This window comes from Heliangelus exortis, chromosome 7 (assembly GCF_036169615.1).
Source record: "Heliangelus exortis chromosome 7, bHelExo1.hap1, whole genome shotgun sequence".
Classification (NCBI taxonomy): Eukaryota; Metazoa; Chordata; class Aves; order Apodiformes; family Trochilidae; genus Heliangelus; species Heliangelus exortis.
In genome coordinates, this window is record NC_092428.1 from 828568 (window position 1) to 849041 (window position 20474).

The 20474-nt window shown below is 48.1% G+C and overlaps 2 protein-coding genes across 9 annotated transcripts in view; both read left to right on the forward strand.

The window, feature by feature from the left end:
- PIK3AP1 (phosphoinositide-3-kinase adaptor protein 1) overlaps nucleotides 1-8597 on the forward strand; it is a 28474-nt gene extending 19877 nt beyond the window's left edge. For 4 of the 8 annotated variants that reach the window (XM_071748186.1, XM_071748187.1, XM_071748185.1 and 1 more), the window contains 11 exons: nucleotides 103-292; nucleotides 2477-2572; nucleotides 2997-3176; nucleotides 3590-3652; nucleotides 4539-4744; nucleotides 6247-6319; nucleotides 6644-6799; nucleotides 7252-7322; nucleotides 7488-7549; nucleotides 7619-7669; nucleotides 8504-8597. In XM_071748186.1, the coding sequence (XP_071604287.1) occupies nucleotides 103-292; nucleotides 2477-2572; nucleotides 2997-3176; nucleotides 3590-3652; nucleotides 4539-4744; nucleotides 6247-6319; nucleotides 6644-6799; nucleotides 7252-7322; nucleotides 7488-7549; nucleotides 7619-7669; nucleotides 8504-8558 (1203 nt within the window). In that variant the 3' untranslated portion in view covers nucleotides 8559-8597. Of the gene's footprint in view, nucleotides 1-102; nucleotides 293-2476; nucleotides 2573-2996; nucleotides 3177-3589; nucleotides 3653-4538; nucleotides 4745-6246; nucleotides 6320-6643; nucleotides 6800-7251; nucleotides 7323-7487; nucleotides 7670-8503 lie in introns of all 8 variants that reach the window. The other 4 variants (XM_071748184.1, XM_071748183.1, XM_071748188.1 and 1 more) reach the window with 1 other exon arrangement.
- Nucleotides 8598-10136: 1539 nt separating this feature from the next.
- Nucleotides 10137-20474, forward strand: part of LOC139798105 (transmembrane 9 superfamily member 3-like) — a 32941-nt gene continuing 22603 nt past the window's right edge. Inside the window, 3 exon segments of the mRNA XM_071748191.1 lie at nucleotides 10137-10237; nucleotides 10239-10347; nucleotides 16463-16658. Of these exon segments, the coding sequence (XP_071604292.1) occupies nucleotides 10152-10237; nucleotides 10239-10347; nucleotides 16463-16658 (391 nt within the window). The 5' untranslated portion in view covers nucleotides 10137-10151.

The window sequence follows — 20474 nt, forward strand, 5'->3', positions numbered from 1 at the left end:
TGATGGGAGAGCGAGATCTTCTGCTTGCTTTGATATTCCAGATTATTTATTTTAATAAAACTTGAACTTTTTTTTTTTTTTCTTGCCCTCCTTCCTCTCCAGGAAACTGCAGATATGCTGAAGAGCCACATTAAGGAAGAGCTGATGCAAGGGGAGGAGGATGAGGCTATTTATGAGTCCATGGCTCATCTATCCACTGATCTCTTAATGAAACGTTCCTTGAACCCTGGCTCAGATGAAGAGCTTTATGAATCCATGGCTGGATTTGTCCCTGGTGCCCCAGAAGATCTTTGTATGTATAATCATAGAATCACAAAATTAGGATAGGACCTCTAAAGCTTATCCAGTCCTGCAGTGGGCAGAAACACGTCCAGCTAGATCAGGGCCCCTGTCTGAGAGGCCCAGGCTGATCTCTCATACACCTCAGTGGAGTTTCAGAGTTAAGGGCTGGCTGGAGCTTTGCTGTTCTCACCAGAAGGAAACCAGGCTTGTTCTGATGTTGGCTGCTGCTGGAATTGCTCTACACCTTTCTTTGACTGCCAGTGCACAAGATCAGGAGCTTTCTCCTCAGTGTGTTGAGGACTCCCTGAACAAATTAATTGGCATTTGGGAGACACCAAATTTTCCACCATGTCGTGGCTTCTCCCTCCTGACATCCAGGACCCTGACTTACAGGCACTGGGGAACAGAACATTATCAGAGGTCTGAGTTTACTGACAACTGGGAAACTGAAAAAAGCTTGAGAACAAAAGAAAGTGAGCATCTAGAAAGAGGTGTACTGGAAAGATTAGAATGCAGAAATCATTATTCTAATCCACTTGGTTTCTTGCTAAAAATATTGAGCTAAATCTGAAACATACACTGATTTTTTGACTTTTTCACCATGCCATTAATCAGTGAGGCTGATAGCAAAGGTGAAGATCAAGACCTGTGTTAAGCAATTGTAAATTTGCTGCTCTTACTTGCCTGCCCTCCTCCCACTGATGCAGTTTTTGGTTGCCATGCTGAGCAGACAGTGCAGCTTATTATAGTTCAGGTACCTGTTTAAGGACTTCAAGTGTTTCTGCAGTTTTAACTGTGCTGCTTCCTCAGGGGAAAAGCTTTCTTACTGAAACACTTTTGCCTGTATCTGTCCTGAGCTAATTTTCTCCTCTTCTAAACAATGTTATAAAACATATTTTTGTTGATTATGCAGTGCAGAAGACCTGGTTGGTTCTCTGCCTGATTAAACTCTTTGAGACATTCTGTTTGGCTGCTGCAGGGACAGTTTTGCTACCAAAGCCAGGATTACTGTGCCTTCAGGTGGAGATAAGCAGCAAGGCCAGCTGGACTGCTGAGGAACAAAGCTGCTATTGTTCACACTCAGGAGGGAAAGTTTCTGGATGTTTGGCAGCTTTGTGTGCAATCAGTACACCTCTGAATGGGGCTGATTGACTGAGTCTGTGGAGGGGGAAAAACATGCTGAAACCCACTGACACCTCTCTTCTTCCACCCCTGAAGTGCCCAGATTTCCCAGAAACTATGCAGGGGATAATCCTTCCTTTTGTGCTTCAGAGGGTGTCCCCTTGCCTCGCTCTTGTCAGACAAGTCACATGAAGTTAAGCAGTTCAAGTACACAGTTTTTCCTGCCGGGAAAAAAAAACCCCAAGGGGGGGAGGGTTTTTCCCTGCTCCAGGGGGAGTGTCTGCAAGCACAGCCACATCATCAGGCTCCAGAGGGTCCAGAAAGTTCTCCTGGTGTGCAAGTGTGCTGCAGGCTCTGGCAGGCCAGTAGGAGCAGTAAGGTAACAACCTGAACTGTCCCTAATGTCAGCACCAGTGATTCCTCCAGTCCAAAGCAGGGAGCTGTATGAGTCTGCATTTTAAGATGTTTTCCTCACTGATGGCTTCTCTGTGTTTCCTGCTTCCTCTGGAGTTCTCCCACTGTACTGCCATGACACACAGATCTGTTGCCTTCCACATCTGAGGCTTTTACTGAAACCCTCTGATTTTCTTAGGTAGCCTGTTAGGCTTTGCCTAAAGAACACTTAGAGCTTATCAGAACAGGGTGTAAAATCCAGCTGCACTGTAACAGGTAAGGTTAAGCTGGCACAGTGCTCAACACCTGGATTGGTTCTCTCACATGAAGGTGTTTCAGTAGGAATTAAAGTACACAGGCAAAGCCTCACTGAAATGGGTGGGAGTGCTGCCTGGTTTAGAACTGCTCCCACAAATAAAGGCTTCAAGCTTTTGCACTGATTTCAAGGTTTGTGAGGATCAGAAACTCCCTAGGAAATTAACCAGGTTCTACTAAGGTGCTTTTTCCAGGTCAGAGTAGCCCTTACATGTGAGTAGCTATGGCTGTGGTCAGGTGCCTGCCTTCATCTTTGATTTGCACCATAAATCAAAGGTCATCAGAAGTAACACCTCAGTCTGCTCTGGTTTATTACTCCATGTGCTTATGGGCATAATCAGCAGGTTCATCTTTCTGGTTCCAGATGTGGAGATGCTGCAGTACAAACCAGATTCTCCAGCTGCCAGAGATGAAGGGTCTGTAGCTACAAAAGACTCCATGCTCCGCAAGTTTTTGGAAGGTGAGACCTTGTTGGAGAAGGGGATGGCACTGGCACCTTGGAAACCAGTAGTCTGTTTGATTTGGTAATTGCTGCAATATGTGAATTAACTAGACTTCATTGAACTAAGTGTTCCTGAAGTTTTTTTTAAAAAGGGATGAGATTTTTCACTATGGTTTCATCAGATTTTTCACTGTGGTTTCATCACCAAAACAGATGGTCCAGGCTTAGTAGCAAACACACACTGCTGGATGTTAGTGATGTTTTTAAGCCCTGCCTTGAAGGGCTTTGACAGTTCTGAGTGTCACTCACTTTGAGGCACTGCAAAACTGGATGTTTTTACCTGTGGAGTGTCTGGTTTGGCAAGGGGGGACACATAGTCCATCTGGAGAGATCCTGTGTTCAGTGAAGTGACCAAGTTGCTACACACTCTGCTCTGTTGTAGGGAGCAGCATGGATGTGCCAGATCCAGGGGAAGGAGATTACCAGCAGTATGGTGAAGATGTTTACTACTCAGTGGAAAAAGACACTCTCCCACAAGAAATGGCTAACAGGCCTCCAGTGCCTGTTCCAAGACCAGAATCCAGCTCTTCCCAGCCAGACAACGAGCTGTACATCTCCAAAAGTGAGTTGGGTACCAGCTCTAGAATGGCCTTGACATGGCTTAGCCAAAAAAATGCCAAATCCTGCTTCTTAGCTTGCTAGGCACTTGTGGAATTCTTGGTCCTGTTTCACAAGCATTCTAACCAGAGCTGCAGTGTGAGCTGTGTGAGGGTAGTTCTGGTGAGTCCTCCTTTCCCCCAGGACAGAAATGTGTGGAAAGCACATCCAGATTTCTCTTAGAGGTGGCTGAGCTAAAATATTGAAGTGAAAAGAAGCTCACACTGTACAACTCCTTATCTGGTTTTCTGCAGTGGATTTAGTAGGGTAACAGAAGCTGTAGTGCTGTGCAGCATTGTGTGTGCTGCCAGTGTTCAGGCTTGTTATTTCTATGTTCCTGAGATGCATTTCAGTATCTAAAAAGTGTTTGTTTTGCAGTTTTTGCACAGAAAGCTCAAAGACCTGAGAATCTCTATGTCCCTGGAGGAAGGGTTAAGAAAGGTAAGTTCACCCTGAGAATCTTCCCAGTAATCCAAAAGCAAATCTGCTGGGGTAGTTTCATGTGTGTGAAATTTGACCCAACAGTCAGCTTTGTAATAGTTCTGTGTGAAGAACCCAAACTTCCTGACCTTTCCTGATACTGGAAACACTTTGTAACTGCAGAGTGGGAGTGGCCCTTTCGTCCCTTGCAATTTATATCCCCTGGCTTTGGCTCTATCCCCACGGTCCTTTTTTATATTGTGACCCATATTCCTTCCTGGAGTCAGTGTCCCAGTTTTGATCTGCTGGATATAGCCACTGCCTGTTAGTCATTATGTCCTGGGATTTAACCTTTACTGATCCCTGCACTTCCAAATCTGTGCCCTTGTTCTTTACCCTCTTACCTGAGCACTATCAGGGTGCCAGGAACCACACCATAGCTTCTGTCTCATGTGCTGGAAACTCCTCTTTCTGTTGCAGTGTGTGCCAGAGAGCCAGCAGCAGCAGGCTGGGTTTTTAAACTGCACAGATTTCCCAGGACAAGCCCAGCTCTGTGACTGCCAAGGTCAGAGCTCTGCTTTGTGGGTTGCTGATTTTTTTTTTCAGTGAAAAAGCACTTCAAGATGTACATTTTTGTGCATTTTCTCACTTAAAGTGTGTTTTTAAGAGCAGAGATTATCCCTGGGACATACTTACATCCAAGACTACCTCTGAGCTGGGCTTTTACCCTGACAAATAGCAGGATGGCACGAGGACAAAACACTCTCCTGGTTAGGGAGACAAGCAGCTTGAAACAGATGATTTTTGCATCTCTGCAGTAACAAGGGTGCTTGAGTTTCTTTGTGTTCAGTGAGGAGCACAGATGCCACAGGTTCACCAATCTCTTGTTGTGTTGTTTCCCCTCCAGAGACAACAGTCAGGCCTGTAAGGGACCTGTCTCAGTCAAGCATATATGATCCATTTGCTGGCATGAAAACCCCAGGCCAGAGGCAGCTGATCACACTGCAGGAGCAGGTGAAGATGGGCATGCTCACTGTTGATGAAGCTGTGCTGCATTTTAAGGAGTGGCAACTGAACCAGAAGAAGAGATCAGAATCCTTTCGTTTCCAGCAGGTATGGGGTTATTGCCCTGCTTGGTTGGTACCCAGAGCTGGCTGGGGGGTAGCACCAGCTGCTCAGTGTGGTGGGAGCTGGAAGGTTTGGTCACACTGTCCCCCAGCTAGCAGAGTTCTCTCCTGACAGGGAGGGGCTGTTCCCATGCAGCAGCAAGCAGGCAGCTGCCTGACAGGTCTGTTTGTCTTTCAGGAGTATTGTTAGCTTTGGAAGGTCTGTACACTAGGGATTGGGCCAAATCCAGCTGGCTAAGGTGCCTTTCTGGGGGTCACCTAGCACCTACCTGCTGGCAGGGACATCTCTGATGAACATTTACCTTGTTCAGAGCAGGGAACTCTCAGTGTCCCACATGGTGTCTTTGCTTTAAACTCCTATCTTGTAGATGCTTTTAAATTCCTGTCTTGTAGATGCTGATCCCTCCCTGGGTGTTTGGCTCCAGGACTGACTGTTCTTTGCAGCTGGACAAGCTCTGGGTGCAGGGGAAACAGAGTGTTTGGGCAGCTCAGCCCCCTCATGCAGAGGGGTCACTGTGTTGGCAGCAGCACAGGGTGCCTGGTGGAACCAGCAGTCACACCATGGTGGAACTCCAAGTTCCAACTCCTCATGGTTTCCAACTGGAGAGTGGAGATTTTAATGGGGCTCCCTCTTTCAAACCACAGCCTGCTGGGTTTGGAGCCCTCTGTTCATGGTGCAGCAGCCTGTTCTCACCCCTGAGGTGTTGCTCCCTGCTGTGTGACACTGGCTGGGGAGCTGTCAGAATAAAACCAGGATTTTCTCCTCCTGATTCTCCCCTGGAAGGTTCCTCTCTACCCAGGAGCAGCTGAGGAAGCCTCTTCCATCAGTAAGGAACACACTGCTGCTTTAGCAGTAAATGTCTGAAGCAGAGATGAAGTGGAATGTTCTGTGCCCCATCCCATGGGCAACTTCCAAAGTGTCAGCTCCAGATCTTGTCTCCTGGTGCAGCAATTGCTCTTTTCTGACACAGGTACACATCTCCCTGCTGGAAAAGTTGTCTTTTCCCCCAAACACACCACCTTTCCTTGTGGAAAAGAGCAATGGCTGAGAGACATAGAGTTACATTTCCAGATGTCCCCTTGCTCCAGTGGGGACACCCTGAATTCTCTCTGGATTGTCCCCAGACAGAGCAGCCTCCTCTGCCCCTGCAGCCAGCCTTATCCATTCATCACTACAGAAAGGACCAGGCAGTAACTTGCTCATGGGGCTTGTTTCTGGGACAGTGGAAACAGAAAATCAGGAGGAGCTTTACACCAAGTGTGCTGTGAACCTGACCTCAACACAGAGTGAACATCTGAGAATCCTGGCTGCTGAGGCACACCTGGGCTTCTGAAGGGGCATTGGTTAAAACTTGTTGAGTTGTTTGGAGTTGAGCCAGGACTAGCAGGCTTTGGTACAGCTTAGCTGCAGAGTCAGCTGAAATACAGCATCAGTGTTGCTGGGAAGCTGCTCCTCCTCCTTCACCCAAATTCCTGTGGTGTTTTCAGGAAAACCTGAAACGGCTGCGAGACAGCATCACCAGGAGGCAGATGGAGAAGCAGAAGAAGGACAGAAATGCAGGTAACAGTCCTCTGTTCTCTGGTGCTGATGTAGCTAACAATATTAACAAGCTCTCCAGCCACAGGTGTCTCCCTGTGTGGTGCAGTTGTGTGAAACTTGAATATTCACACCCATTGGCCTCCTGGCTCAAGCACAGCCTAGAGCATAAATGCTTTATTCCTCAGTTTCCCAGACTGCAGGCAAAGCTGCCCCCACCTGAGGAGTCTTGATTGATTCATTTACAGTTATGGTTGCCCTGACATGACTGTGTTTAGTTTTGTTCTTGGGTGCAAAGCTGTCTCAGGGGCTGTTCTTGCATATCCTGAGCTGCTCCTTTCCCCCCAGATCTGGAGATCACGGTGCCCATTCGACATTCCCACCAGACCTCAGGGAGACCTGAGTGTGGAATATATGAGTACACCCCCAGGAAAAGCATCATCCCACCAAAAAAGGAGCTGAAGAGAGGAGACTGGAAAACAGAGAGCACATCCAGCACAACAAGTAAGCAAAAACCTTGAGCATCTCCCTCCCTGCAGGAGCACGGGATGGAAGAGACTTCCCCAGCCTGACTCTGGGGTCAGCTCAGGGGACAGGACTTGTGTTCCTGGGTCCTTGGCACCTCCAGAGATGGCTGACTGCAGAAACACTCCCTGCAGCAATGCTTGCTGGTGGTTGTTTTGAACAGCCCTGTGACTTTTAGCTCTGGGGTAGGTTAGGAAGTGTTCCTGGGATGAGCAGGGGGTGAGGAGCTGCTGGGGACAAAAACCAGGACTGAGTGGGACAGTGTCAGAGCCACACAGGGACTGAGGGTGTAAATGTGCATAACTGTTTGTGGCTGTGGAAACAGTCTGAATGAGCACAGGGGGTAAGTGTGGGGATAGAAGGAGCCCTGAGTTGGGGATTTGCAGGAAAATCCCCAGGATTTAGTAACCTGTTTGTTTTCCTTACTCCAGGTAGTGCGAGCAACCGCTCCAGCACCCGGAGCATCCTGAGTGTCAGCAGTGGCATGGAAGGGGACAGTGAGGTAAGGAAGCACACACTGCTCACCTCTTCTTTGTTTGCATCCAAAAGAAAAGGATCTCTGGGATGGAACTGCATCTGCAGAAATGGCAAAACGTAGCTGCTTCTGCTGTGAGGCTCAGGAGAGACAGGTTCTGCTGGTCTGTACCCTCCTCTCTTCTGTTTGCAGGACAATGAAGTCCCAGATGCCAGCAGAGGCCACAGCCCCGTGTCCCAGCAAGCAGAGAGGCTGCCTTTCCCTGAGAGGCTGCCTTTCCCTGAGAGGCTGCCTTTCCCTGAGAGGCTGCCTTTCCCTGAGAGGCTGCCTTTCCCTGAGAGGCCTCCCAGAGTGCCTCCTCGAGGTGCAAGCAGGTAAAGCTCAAACACAGCTCTGAGCTGAGCTTTCAGTCCATCAGGGTCTGGAAGGAAGCCCTGGGCAGGAAGCAAAGGTGTCTTAAAAAAAATCTGCCAGCCTGTTCTTCATGATACAGAGCTTGTCACCCAGTGAGACTGCCCAGGGGGAAAGTTCAGTGCCTGATCCTCCTGGGATCCTCCCCTTGGAACACAGAGTGCAGTGCAGAGGGAATTCCCTTGGCATGCTTTTGGACTTTGTCTTTTTTACAAATTTCAGGTCACACTTCATTTGCATGGCTGGCCTCTAAGAGCTGCACTGGTTTAATAAAAGGCATTGAGGGGTTTTGTTTTGATTTGATGAGGCCACCACAAGCCTGGGGGACTTGTGAACATTCCTCTAGTCCAGCCAGTGCAGCTCTGTGAAGTCCAAGCTGCAGGGGCTCCTCTCAGTGCAGCTGCTCACAAAATTCTGCAGCTGTTAAGGCAGCAAATGCTGCTGCATGGGTGCAGTCAGTGCTGTGTGTTGGCTTGGCTCTGGCAAGGGCAGAGCTGGAATTTAACTCTAGCTGGTTTTGAAAAAATATTTTTCCTCTTTTGATCTTTTCCCACTGCTCTTCATCAGGAGAAAGCCACCAGACTGTCAGGTTTTACTCCTCCCAACTGCAGCAGGATCACTGCAGCTGAGGAGCAGAACTGAAATACCAGGAGCAGGCACCTGGCACCTTGGCACCTGCTCTGCTCTGACTCACTGAGAGCCTCTTTCTCCTCTTAGCTGTGATGTTACTGCATGCAATTTGTTGTTCCACATCCCTCTATTTTTTATTTTTTAACATGTTTGTGTTCTTTCCCCAGGCCTGTGAGCTGTGGGAGCTTTCATCCTCCACCTGTGCCCCCACGAGGTCGCTGAATCTCCCACCACCTGTGGCACAGGAGATTTTTCTCTTTGTGTGCATCTTTGTACAGATACTTTTTGGGTTGCCTTAAATTATTTAAAAGTGGAAGACAAATGTTTTCTTCCCCTTCCTCCTCCCTAAAGCTCTGGTGACTTTTCCCGTGGTTTTTCACTGAGACTTCTTGGCCCTCTGTAACTTTTTTACTCGGAAGAATTCTGGAGCTTTGGGACTTCCAAGAACAAGCACCATGGTTGGGAAGGAGGGTGCTGGTGTGTGTCTTGGCAGCCATGCACCAACCTGAACCAAACACCTGGCCTTCCAGAAAACAAATCCTGAGAAGCCTTGGAGCAGCCTGCAAGGGGCTGACTGGGAATGGTGCTTGGAAAATGAAGGAAATAAGGAGCTGCAAGACTTTGTTTGAAGGACAGGAGCAGGAGCAGGAGCAGGTGGCTGCACTGCTGCTTGCTGTGCCACTGTGGGTATGCACATACTGACCCTTCAGAAGGTGCAGAATCAGTCATTAAAACACAGAAGTTGTGTTTATTCAGGGAGGTATTTTGCACACAGCCTGAAAGCTCCTTTCCCTTCTTCCCTGAGGACAGACACGGACAAGCTGCTGTGTCCAGCCTTTGTTGTTATTTATTTTATGCCTGAGGGCTTGCAGACTTCTGGTTTGACTCTCTTGTGCTCTAAATACAGAAAGCAGGTAGAGCAGAAATTAATTTTGATATCTCAAGAGCCTGGAATGATGGAAGTGAGGTGTGGTTTATTTTTTTTTTTATTGTTCTGGGCCTTGCAATCTCCTGGCTCATTCCCTGGCCCTCGAGGGACGTGCAGTGAGTGACACAGGTGGGAGCTGTGCAGGGCCAGAGCATTCAGCCCCTCTGCCTCTTGCAGCTTGGCTATTTCTGAGCTGTGCCACAGAACGGGGCCTGGGTGGGAGGGGAGGGACACGAACCGGGACAGGAGGGGCTCACAAATGTTTATTTATTCCACGTGCAGTGTGTTCACAACACTTGTGCAGGGGGAGAGGGAAGGTGCAGCTGGAGCCTCAGCCACTGCCTGCTCACTCTGTAAGCTCTGGGCACCACAGGGGCTGCTCTGCCTGTGTTTGTGTCCACGCGTGGGTTTTGTCCTCGGGTGGCTCAGGGTGGGAGGTGTTTGGTGTGGGGATGGGGGGAGCAGTGCCGGGGGCTGCTCATCCCACTAACGAGCTGCCACAGCCTTTCCACACCGCCTGGGAGTGCAGGGAGCAGCCGGGGGTTTGCGTGGAGCAGACCCTACACCCCCTTTTTTTTAAAAAAATCCCTAAAATCAAAATAAACCCAACCCTGACCCATCCCCTTTGTTCTGAGCAGCGACCGCTTCCTCCCGCCCGCTCTGCACGCCCTCACCCCCGCCTCTGCCCTTACGGGCTGTGTGTGTGTGTGTGTGTGATGGACCGAATCGGCGCTTTTTATCCCCATTTCTCCCCCTCCCCCCCCCCCGCACCCCCTGACCCCCGCCCCGCTGCGGGTCCCTCCCGCGGGGAGGTGTCAAACGCCGGCCGCGCCGAGCTTTGTCTCCCGGCGGCCACCGTAGGCTCGGCGTTGGCGGCGTGCGGCCGGATGACGTGGCCGGGCGGAGCGGAAGTGACGCAGCGGCTCGGCGTTGGCGGCGGGGCGCGGGCCGGCTCCGCGGCGGGGCCTGAGGCTGCGGCCCGAGATGGCGGCCCCAGGCCCGCTCCTCCCGCTCCTCAGCAGCCTCCTCCTCCTCCTCCTCTGCCTCGCCATGCGCGCCCGCGCCGACGAGCACGAACACACGGTGAGGAGCGGCCCCCCGGGCCCTCCGGGGGCGCGGGCGGGGAGAGAGGCGGCTGAGGGGGGAAGGGGCGCGGCGGGCGGCGGCTCGGGGCGTGCGGGGTCGGGAGGGGGCGGGGGGTGCCGGGGGAACCCTCGGAGCCGCCGTGCGGAGCGCGGGGTTGGGCGCTGGCGTGGCAGAGCCCCGCGCCTCCCGCCTCTTCCTGGAGCGGCTGAAGGGCCGGGCCGGGCCTGCGGGAATTCTCCTGCCCGCCCTCCTGTCCTCCCGCCCGCCGGGACAACCGCCGTGCTCGCAAAGGCCCCGCACGCCTGCGGGAAGGGGAAGGGGAAGGGGGGGTTCCGCGCAACTTGAGCCGTGACAGCCCTGGGGTGAGGGGGGTGAGGGACAGCGCGGGGAGAAGCGGAGGGGGGGAGCAGGAGGGGCCTCTGAGCCCTGCTGAGCGCGGGCTGTGGGGACACCGCTCCCCCAGGGCTTGGCCCCTCTCACCCCGGAGCAATTAACTAATTAATTTCCGTCTGAGCTGCTCGGCTCAGCCCGCCTGCCGCGGTTCCGAACGGGTCAGGCTCTGGGGCTGCGTAAACTTTAATCGGGGTTTGTCACGAAAGAGTCAAGCAGCGTCGGGAGTTTCCCTGTGAGCAGCACTCGTCTGGTTCTGTGCGGTTCGCAGAGGGACAAACTCCCCAGGATTAAAACCTGAAAACTCTGTAGGATTGTCTGTACCTGTTAAAAGCTGAGGGGGTTCATCTGCAGCAGCCTGAAAGTGAAGCACTGAGTACTGCCCAGGAGCTGATGGTTTTGAACTAATTTTTTTTTTGTTGCTGAGCCTGTGTCTTGGGGTTAGGTTTCCTCTGGTTGGGTTGGGGCATTGCACAGTGCTTGTTCTAACTGTTTAACTGAGAGAGTTGAGCTCTAAGGGCTGTCTGAGTGATTCCTGGTTATTCATTTTAATACTGGGGAGTCTGCAAGGGAGGAAAAAAAAAAAAAAAAGATTCCTAAAGCTGTCATTTTATAAAGCTTCACTTAAAAAAAAAATCGTGAAATTAAAGATGTATTTATTTTGAGCTCACAAAAAGTGTATTCTGGTGGTTTTCCAGCCTCCTGGCTGATTAGCTGACACAGTTAGAGTGGGAACCTCAGGCTCCTTCTGGAGGTTTGTCACTCCTTCAGCTCAGTTGCTCAGCTCCCCAGGGTGAGGGCTCTCTCTGGGTTTGTCATTCCCGTGGCCTGCAGTTCAGCAGCACCACATGGGGGGTTAGGAACGGGGGTGTGGGCAGGCAGTTGCCTTTTTTTGGAAGGCTGTGTCCTCACTGGAGTTGTCTCAGCACTCAGACATCCCATGGGAGGCTGGAGCAGGAGCATTAATAGCAGGGATGAAACCTGAGCAGAGCTTTTTCAGCAGGGCCCTGGTTCCCAGGTGGAGCACCCGAAGGGAGATGCTCCTCAAATGCTGTGGGTTCAGGGATTTCACTTTCTGAATCTGAGTGGAGGCAGAAAATTAATTTTTCTGTGTCCCAGGGGCTTCGTTACCCAGCGGGGCTGGGTGTGCTTTGGGGAGGTGGATGGAGGGCTGCCCCAGGGCTTCAGGATGGGAGTTTTCACTGACTTGGCTCCTAGGGATGGGGTTATCAATCATGCCAGCTCCTAATTAATGCCTCAGTGGGCAGCTCCTGGTGCCCAAGCACTTGGCTGTCTGGTTAGGTGTTGCCTGAAGTGTTTCCTGCTCTGCCTCAGCAGGGGCCTTGCTCAGTGCCCTTGCTGCTGCTGGCAGGAGGAATAGCACACAATATTCATGAAATAATCCATGCACCTGCTGTAATAGGTATTTTTTCTATCAGTATAAATTGGCTGTTAGTGCTTTATGTCCCCTTTATGGGCTGCACAAGCAAATATTGTAAAATATTTATATTTATTAAGTATTATAGAAGGTATTTCTTTGTGAGAGGGCTGCAGGAAGCTCTAGGACTAGAGAGAGGCTGTAGTTATGGGCAGCTGTTGATCAACACCTAAACCTCTCTCTTAAATCTGAATTAGGCTTTAAAAATGGTGTCTGTATTTCTTGAGGGGAAGGGCACTGTAAATAAACCTGGTGACAAGGCTAAGACTTGGCTAAACCAGTAGTAAGTGCAGAGGAACTGGGGCTGACAGAACATTTAAAGCCTTCCTCCTCAGCAGGCAGTGCAGCAGTGTGACTTCAGAACACTTCCTTTGACTCATTCCCCTGCTCCAGAGGGTGGCCTGTACCTGCTCCCTCTGTGTCTGGCACAGGTTTGTGACACCTGCCCTTCAGCTTGTGGCAGTGATAGTTGGGATGAGGTTGTGGTGTCCTTGTCACAAGAGTCTGGTCCTGCAGGGCAGGGTCGGTGACCTCCTGCCTGGCCTGGGCTTTCACACCTCCTCTGGCTAGACCTGCTGGAGAGGGTGATACCAACAAAGTATTCTAAAATATCCTCTTTTTTTAATTGTTTGGTTGGTTTTTGGTTTTTGTGGTTTTTTTTTTCTTGCAGGTGAATGGTGTAGGGAGTAGGAAGTATTTTAACATTGCTTCAATGTAATTATCAGTGCCCTGCAAGCTTGGGAATACGATGTCAAACATTGAAAACCAAACAAAACCCAGCCCATACTGCCAGTTCCTAATTCATAATGACTGAGGAAAGCATTTCTGTTTGCCTTTCAGCCTAGTGAAGTGCAGGAAAGCCCTGAGCCTGCAAAGCTGCTTTAAATTTAATTTATAAAACGATGAGATCTGTGTAAGATCTGTAAAATTATCAGAGAAACAGGGTAAAAACCATGTCAGTGCTTGTGAAATCCCCCTCTCCCCGTGCAGCTGTGTGCAGACAAGCAGCCTGCTGCCTTTTTTGAAGTTCCTGTGCTTCCATTTTGAGGAGGAGAAATAAATCCCTGGGAAGCAGGACAGGGTGTGCCTGAGCAGCCCTGTGCATCTAGGAGGTGTCAGAGGCACTGAGGTGCTTGTGCAGGAGCTGAGGCTTTGGTGAGGCTCAGGTGGAGAGAAATGGAGAGTTGTTGCTAGAAAAGACCCTGCCTGCAGCCTCAGCTCTCTCTGGGTTCAATGGGTGTGAGGTGCAGAGGTTGTGTGGGCACAGAGTGTCTGTGAGAGGCTGGGGATCAGGAGCCTGGGATGCTGCTCACCCCCTGAGTTCCTGCCCTGCTTCTGCAGCTTTGCTCTGCCAGGTAATGCTGGCCCTTTTCCCCCTGAAAGGTGCCATGAAGTGCCCTGACTTCAAAGGTCAGCTGGATAAAAGGTGTAAAATGACAGACTCTGATGGAAATCCTGGTGATTTGGTGGGATTTTGCTGAATCATCACATCAGGTTTGGGAGTTGTAATCCTCCCCATCATTACACCCAAAGGCTGGCTGTGGTTTAAAAACCTTTTATCAGCACCCTGCCAGTCCCAGACCTGCAGCCTTTCACATCTTGTGCCTCAGTCCAAAGAGAGCAGAGCTCTGCTGCCTTTTAACCAGGTTGTACCAGCAGCTGCAGAGCTTGGGTGATGCTCTGGCTTCCCCAGGCTGCCCCTGTGGTGCTGCAGCTGGGTCGTGGTGTGCTCCATGCAGTTACTGGAATTGCTGAGCTGAGGGTGAGTGCAGAAAAGGTGCAAAGTTGCTCTGCTGACAGAACAAGGACTGTGTTTTTCACCAGTTGCAGGCAGTAAAAAGTATTTAGAGTTGTAGCTTGGAGTCTTCTCTCATGTTTGGAAGTGGTGGGGCCTGTGAATTCTGGCAGCATCACCAGACTCTGACATGCTTGTGCCTCTGGCTGGAGTTGGGATCTCTGAGCCACATGCAGTGCATTGCCCCTTCAGATGAACCCAGACCTCTTGCTGAGGCTGCAGCACCCCACTGTTTGACCTTTTTTGCCTTGTCAGTTCCTGTGTTCCTAATAGGACACTGGTGTCCATCTTCTGGCATGCCAGAAGCTACCTTGCCAACGTCTGATTCTCTGCAGACAGGGCAGGAAAGAGGATGAACAACAGAAAAGAATTTCCCAAAAGCAGAAGTTCAGTGCAGCAAAACGAGGCCTTCGTGTTAGGGAGGTGTTTGGCACTTCCCATTCACAAAGGATGAAGAACAAATTGAACTGAGAGTGAGCAAAACCCAGCAAATGTGGGGAGGGGAGAGTGTTTGAGTTCCCACCAGACATCAGCCACCCCCAGGCTGAGCTGGAAGGTGCTGAGCTGGGTTTCTGAGTGCAGCTCTCAGGTTTGGGAGGGCAGACTGCAAAGTGCTGTCTGAGGGGCTGCTGTGGGCACTGAGGCTGTACCTGGGCTGGCTGAGGAGCCACCTTCAGTTCTGAGCACATTCCTCCTGTGCTGAGCACATTCCTCTGCTGCTGCTCCAGGGTGGTTGTGAGAAAAGTGCAGGCAATAAACAGAGACTGAATTAATAATAATCATGTTTGCTTTGGTCCCTTTTCCCTCCTGAGCAGGCTGGTTGTATCTTGGTGGGAAAGAGGGCTGAGCATGGTGCAGATAAGACACCAGCAGGGCCCCAGTTTGTTGTTGCAGGTGTTGTCCTTGCAGTGTAGTGACAGTTAAATCAGAAAACAACAATTAGATTGGTATGTCCTCTAGAATGTGGTTTCTGTCACTTGAAGGTGACCCATCAGAAGTGTTCCCACGTGTGTGCTCTGCAAGCAGGCAGGTTGGTGGAACTGGTAAGTGTTGGGTCTCTGCTGCAGCTGGGAATGCAATTAGGAAGGTATTTAAAGTTTCCTGATGGACGTCACTCCTGCAAGAGTCTGGAGTGACCCTTGTGCATCTTGGGAAACAGAAAAGGTGTAATCGAGGTGATGTGTTAGTGTAAAGGGATTCAAACTGCTCCCAAACCATCCTTGTTTAAATCCTCTGGGTTAGCTTTTTGACACGTCCTCTGAAGAATTTCTTGCATTCCCCAAGCAGCTAATTATTCCTGAGCTCACCTGTCAGTATGGCTCTGGTTACTGGGAGGAAATGGAGTTGAAGAACCTTTGTTCCTTCCTTAAAAGCAGAGATGCAGAACTGGGTTCAGCTCTGTGCTATGAAATACTCGTGGCTAATTAACACTTTCTCTCCCTCTCCTGTGTGCTCTGTCTTTGCACAGTGGTCTTAAAATAGCACTTCATTCTTCTGGACTTTAAAAAAAAATCAGGATCTGTATGGTGATTGTGCTTTTAGGACTTTTTTCTGCCTTCAGAGCTAGATCACTGTACCTCCTACTCTGTTGGAATGAGAGGGGGTGAAGGAGTGTTGGGTGAGAGGCTTTGTAGTAGCCAGCAAACCTCATCCAGGTGCATTCAGAGCCAGAGCAAGCAAGGATTGCAGATCAGTCTCCTGAATTCATGCAGTATTTGGTGGATGAATTCCTGTAAGGACTTTTTTGTCGTTGAAAAGTTAGAAGGGCTTGGGAAAAAAAATTAAAAATCGCTGGCTCCTAGCCAAGGAATGAGTTTTCCTGGCTACCAGTAGCTTTGGAAAGTGAAGAGTGGATGCTTCCAGAAATAATTCCATGGCAGCCACCAGATTTCTTGCTGCTCTGTTCTGTTTTGTTTTGTTTTGCTCTGTGAGAATGCTGGAAGTGCATCACGATGCAGTCCTCCTGCCTGGCTTTTTTGTCCCCTGGCTACAGCAGGTGTGCTGCAGCCTCCTTTCAGCTCCTCCTCTGAGGTGTCTGACTCTTCTGAGAGAGTGAAATGTGATTTGTGCCATTGCAGAAATGCAAAGGAGTTGTATTTTAGGAAAATAGAGGATAGCTGTCCCCATGGGTAGCTTACCTGATTTATTTGCCAGCATGGTGTTAGTCTGGTGTTTCCTTTCTCTTAGTGGAGATAAATTCCTTTCCTTTTAACTGATGTGTCTTTTAAGTTTTGGGACTTCTGCTTTTCTCCACTCTGCTCTCTGCATCTTTTTCTCCTCCTCTTCTGATACTTCAGTGCTAGGCCCTAAGAAACTACAATCAATTAAGCCTTTTTATTTTGTAAGAAAACAGCTTAAAAATCTTACTTAAATGTACCAGTCCTGTGACTGAACAATCCAGCCTTGTTAGTTAATATGAATGAGAGAGCTTCTTGAGTGTTTTTGGTCTGCTGAGCTTCTCATCCAGCACAATAACTTTTATCTTTCAGTACCAAGATAAAGAGGAAGTTGTGTTATGGATGAACACAGTGGGACCCTACCACAATCGCCAAGAAACATACAAGTACTTCTCACTCCCCTTCTGTGTGGGGTCAAAAAAAAGCATCAGCCACTACCATGAAACCCTAGGAGAAGCACTTCAAGGAGTTGAATTGGAATTTAGTGGTCTTGACATCAAGTTTAAAGGTAAGCAATTGAAAGTGCATTTACTCACTTAAAAAAAAATAACCACAAACCCTTAAAATTTGATTTTTTTGAACTAGAAGAACAGAAAGCTTGCTGCTGTCAGCAGCTGGGTGTATTTTGTACTTGAAAAAGCAGAAATTTTGTTGCTTGAGAAGCCCTGCCAGGTTGTGTGCCAGCACTGACTTCAGTTCACACTGAAGTTTTCCTCTTTGTGACCTGTAAGGATGATGCTTGCAGCAGGTAAGTGCTGCTGAAGTTGGTGATTACATCTCATCAAGTAAAACTAACCTTCCTGGGGCTGGATGATTCAAAGCATATTTCCTGGGTATTAACATTCTGGAATGACCAGTTCTGAAGGTCTGATTGGTTGATAGATTTTTATTTCTCTGTGGTGCTGGACACTTGCAGACTCTCAGAGTGTAACAAGGGCCCAGCATCTCAGAGTTCTCAACACCAGGTTAATGGTTGTATCCTGGTTACTGCCTAGCATAAAATACCTTTGACAAATACCTTTATATTGTTTGCTCTAACTCACCATACACCACTCAGGGTGGAGTTGGTAGGGTTTGGGGTTTTTTTCCCTGTTGTTTCCTGCTCTCTATACTGTTCCAAAGATGGCATTTAATTTCTTTTGCAAGTCCATTTCTTGGTGGTAGGGGCTGAGTCTTTTTGCATCATTCCTGTTCCTTGGTACACAGTTTTTTCAGATATCTGTAACTGGTAGTTGCAGAGCTTCAAATAACAACAGATTGGTTTTGTCTATATTGAATTTTAACATGTATATATCTAATCTATATATTTAATCTATGTATATGTATTTTTTCCCCTGAGGGCTACAATTCATTGCATCACCTGTGCTTAACTGAAAGGAAAACTTAAGCATAGTGTCTCTTGTCTGGGCATTTGCAGTCAGATGGGACTTGCTTCCTGTGAGCTACAAAATGTTTTCTCCAGAACTGGACATCTGCAGAATGAGAGAGGTGATGGGGGGTTTGGTAGAGGCAGGGTAAGAGGAATCAAAGTTTAAAAGATTGTCAGAACCAGAAATGTTTCTTCAAAAGGGGAAGAAAAGAGTGGGCAACTGACAGCAGTTCAGGATCACTCTGAAGATTAAAACTTCTGCTGTCAGAATATGGTGTTTTTATTTCTACAGCCAGTTATAGGTGTATTTTTTACTTCTTTTTTTGCAGCTCAGGTAGTTCTACCAGTGCATACAGGTATTTAGTTGCAATATTGGGGTGTGGCATGATCTTCTAAACAGGCTTTGGATGGATATGGGAGAGTAGAGATTTGAAAAGGATCAGGTGTTTATGGCTGGTAAGTGTTAAGTGATGGACGTGCTGCTCCATTTCCCTGCAGCATTCCTCTTTGTCCATGCCCTTCCTTGCTTTAAAAATGTTACTTTTTATTAACACACTGCTGCTCGGTGTGGGTTTCTGCTCTGGGTGGGAGCTGCAGTGAAGGTAGCTCCCAGGCAGGGTGGCTGAGGTCAGATGTTTTCTGTACAGCAGCTGGTACATGTTAGCTGCTTGGTGGCTAAGGATGTGTCCATCATCTGGGAGCTGCTGCTGGTTTGTTCCTGCACAGTCTGTGTCCTCTGGATAAAAGAGGAATGATCTCTTTGCTGTTAGCTGCCATCCAGCTCCTCTGCCAGGGGGGCTTTCATATTTCTACCAATGGACCCCTGCAGTGAAATCTGAATGGGAATCAGCTCTGCTTTACCATATGTAGCCTGCTAGTAACATACCTTTTTTTTCTGAATTTTGGAGAAGCAAGTATTGATTAATTGTATTTGTTGGCAGTAGTTGTTAATACTTACATATAAAGTTACACAAAAGTTCTTGAAATCCAGATCCCCTGGTGCAGGTTTAAAAGTGAAAGCCCAGAGCATAGACCAGACTTCAACTTTAGCATTTGGATGAAGAATTACTTTCCAGTTTGGTTGTTGAAGCATGGGTGATAGCTCAATTTTTTGGTGACTCTTTAGTGGTAGATCTTGTTCTTGGCTGAAGTGGTGTACACTTCCCTCCCTCCCCCCCCCTTTTTTTAAAATTTTTTTTAGATAATTTCAACTGGATTGTATGAGTGAAATAGAAAACCTTTTTTGCAGCAGATAAATTTTATCTTGTGATTGATCCCATCCTGCCACTTCTTCAGCAGTGGTCCAGAAGCTGCTGCAATTAAATTGAAAGAGAGCTATTGGTGATTTGTGGTTAGTTTTGGGGTTTTTTTTTGGTTTTTGTCTTAACAAATACAAAGATGTTTTGGCACCAATAGATTCATATGTTCTTAAGTAAAAGATAGAGCTTGAAGATGTGTTGAGTATCTAACATCTGCAGCTGGGAGAATTAAGAACTACTCAAGGACCTTTCAGTAATCACTTAGACGTTGAATATGTGTTTAAATACCTAACCATAGGGAATTCTTTTCCAAAATTTTGCATAAGTATCTGGAAGGCTTGCCCAGATTTTCTTCATGAATATGTGAATGAGATCTAAGCTATGAGCCATGGTTTTCTTCATGCACCTTTGAGATGATGGCAAGGCCAGCAGTTACAGGTACCTTTCCTCTTTAAATGAGTCTTGTAAGGATCTTGAAAATGAAATGAGATTTGGATTTTATGCTGTTAGGTTTTTACCCTCTGAAGTGAGTCAAGGAGAATGAGAATTGTTGTACTAAATTAGCTTCTGCAGCCAAAGCCCAGTTCCCCTCTCAGCATGGTTTGGCTGGGTTCAGGTTCACTGCAGAATCAGAACTGTTCAGGCTGTCAGTAACTGAAGTAGCAGAGACTCAGCAAGTCAAGCTGCCAGTTGGGTCAGTGAGAGAGCAGGAAATCCATGGCTCTGCTGCAAAATGGAGGTTTGCACCTCAGTGTTTGTAGTGGTGACTGATGGAACACATGGGACACTGCTGCTGCTTCTGTTTAACAACCTGTCATGAGAGGAGACCATACAGAACAGCTGGATTGCCCTTGGGAGCAAGGAGGGACAGTCTTGTTCTTGTGTCAGAAGTCTTAATTCTGTATAAATACCTTTTTGAAGAAAGTAATGAATTATTAACATACACTTAGAATGTGAATTTAGGCTTTCAGCTGGCTTCATTCTCTTTGTCAAGCTGGATCAGGAGTGATAATGCTTCTTCCTCTAGGGTACACCTGGGGTCTATCCAGTGAATTATTAAATGTATTGAACATTGTGGTGACTTCAGTTAGAAAGCTAAGTTTTGACATGGCCACGCAGTGCCCATTAAGAGAAAGTGAATTTAAAGGGGAAAAGGATTTTTTAACATCATTATTTTGAAATCTGGTTAAATGACCATACCTCCAGGGGAGAGCCCAAGACTTTCTTCTACACCATCTCCAGAAAACAGGACAGAGAGTCATTTCTCAGTGGAAAAAAAGGATGCTTAGAGTGCATGTTTTAGGTCAGGGAAGAAACAAAAGTAAAAAATGTAGAAGAAAAAGTGACTTCTGATAGAGATTAGAGCTGTGCTGGGGACACTGATTAATATTGCCTCCTAGAAATGGGTCCTTGACTCCAGTGACAACAAAAAGAGGAGGGAGGGGGAGCTGGAATTGTTTTGTGTTCACTTCAGTTTACTCTTTGCAGAGTAAAACCATTCTCTAAGAAGCCAATTGGTGTTTTTGTCTCTAAGTGTGTTGCTCCTGAATTCTTGCAGACATGAGTCTGTGTGTCTTGTTTCACTTGAAAAGTGAATAGGAGAAAAATTGGGATGTGAAAAAAAATGGCTGCTGTTTGCATTAGGTACAAATTGGAGACAGGGAAAATAGCTTCCTGGTTTAAAGACTTTGGTTTA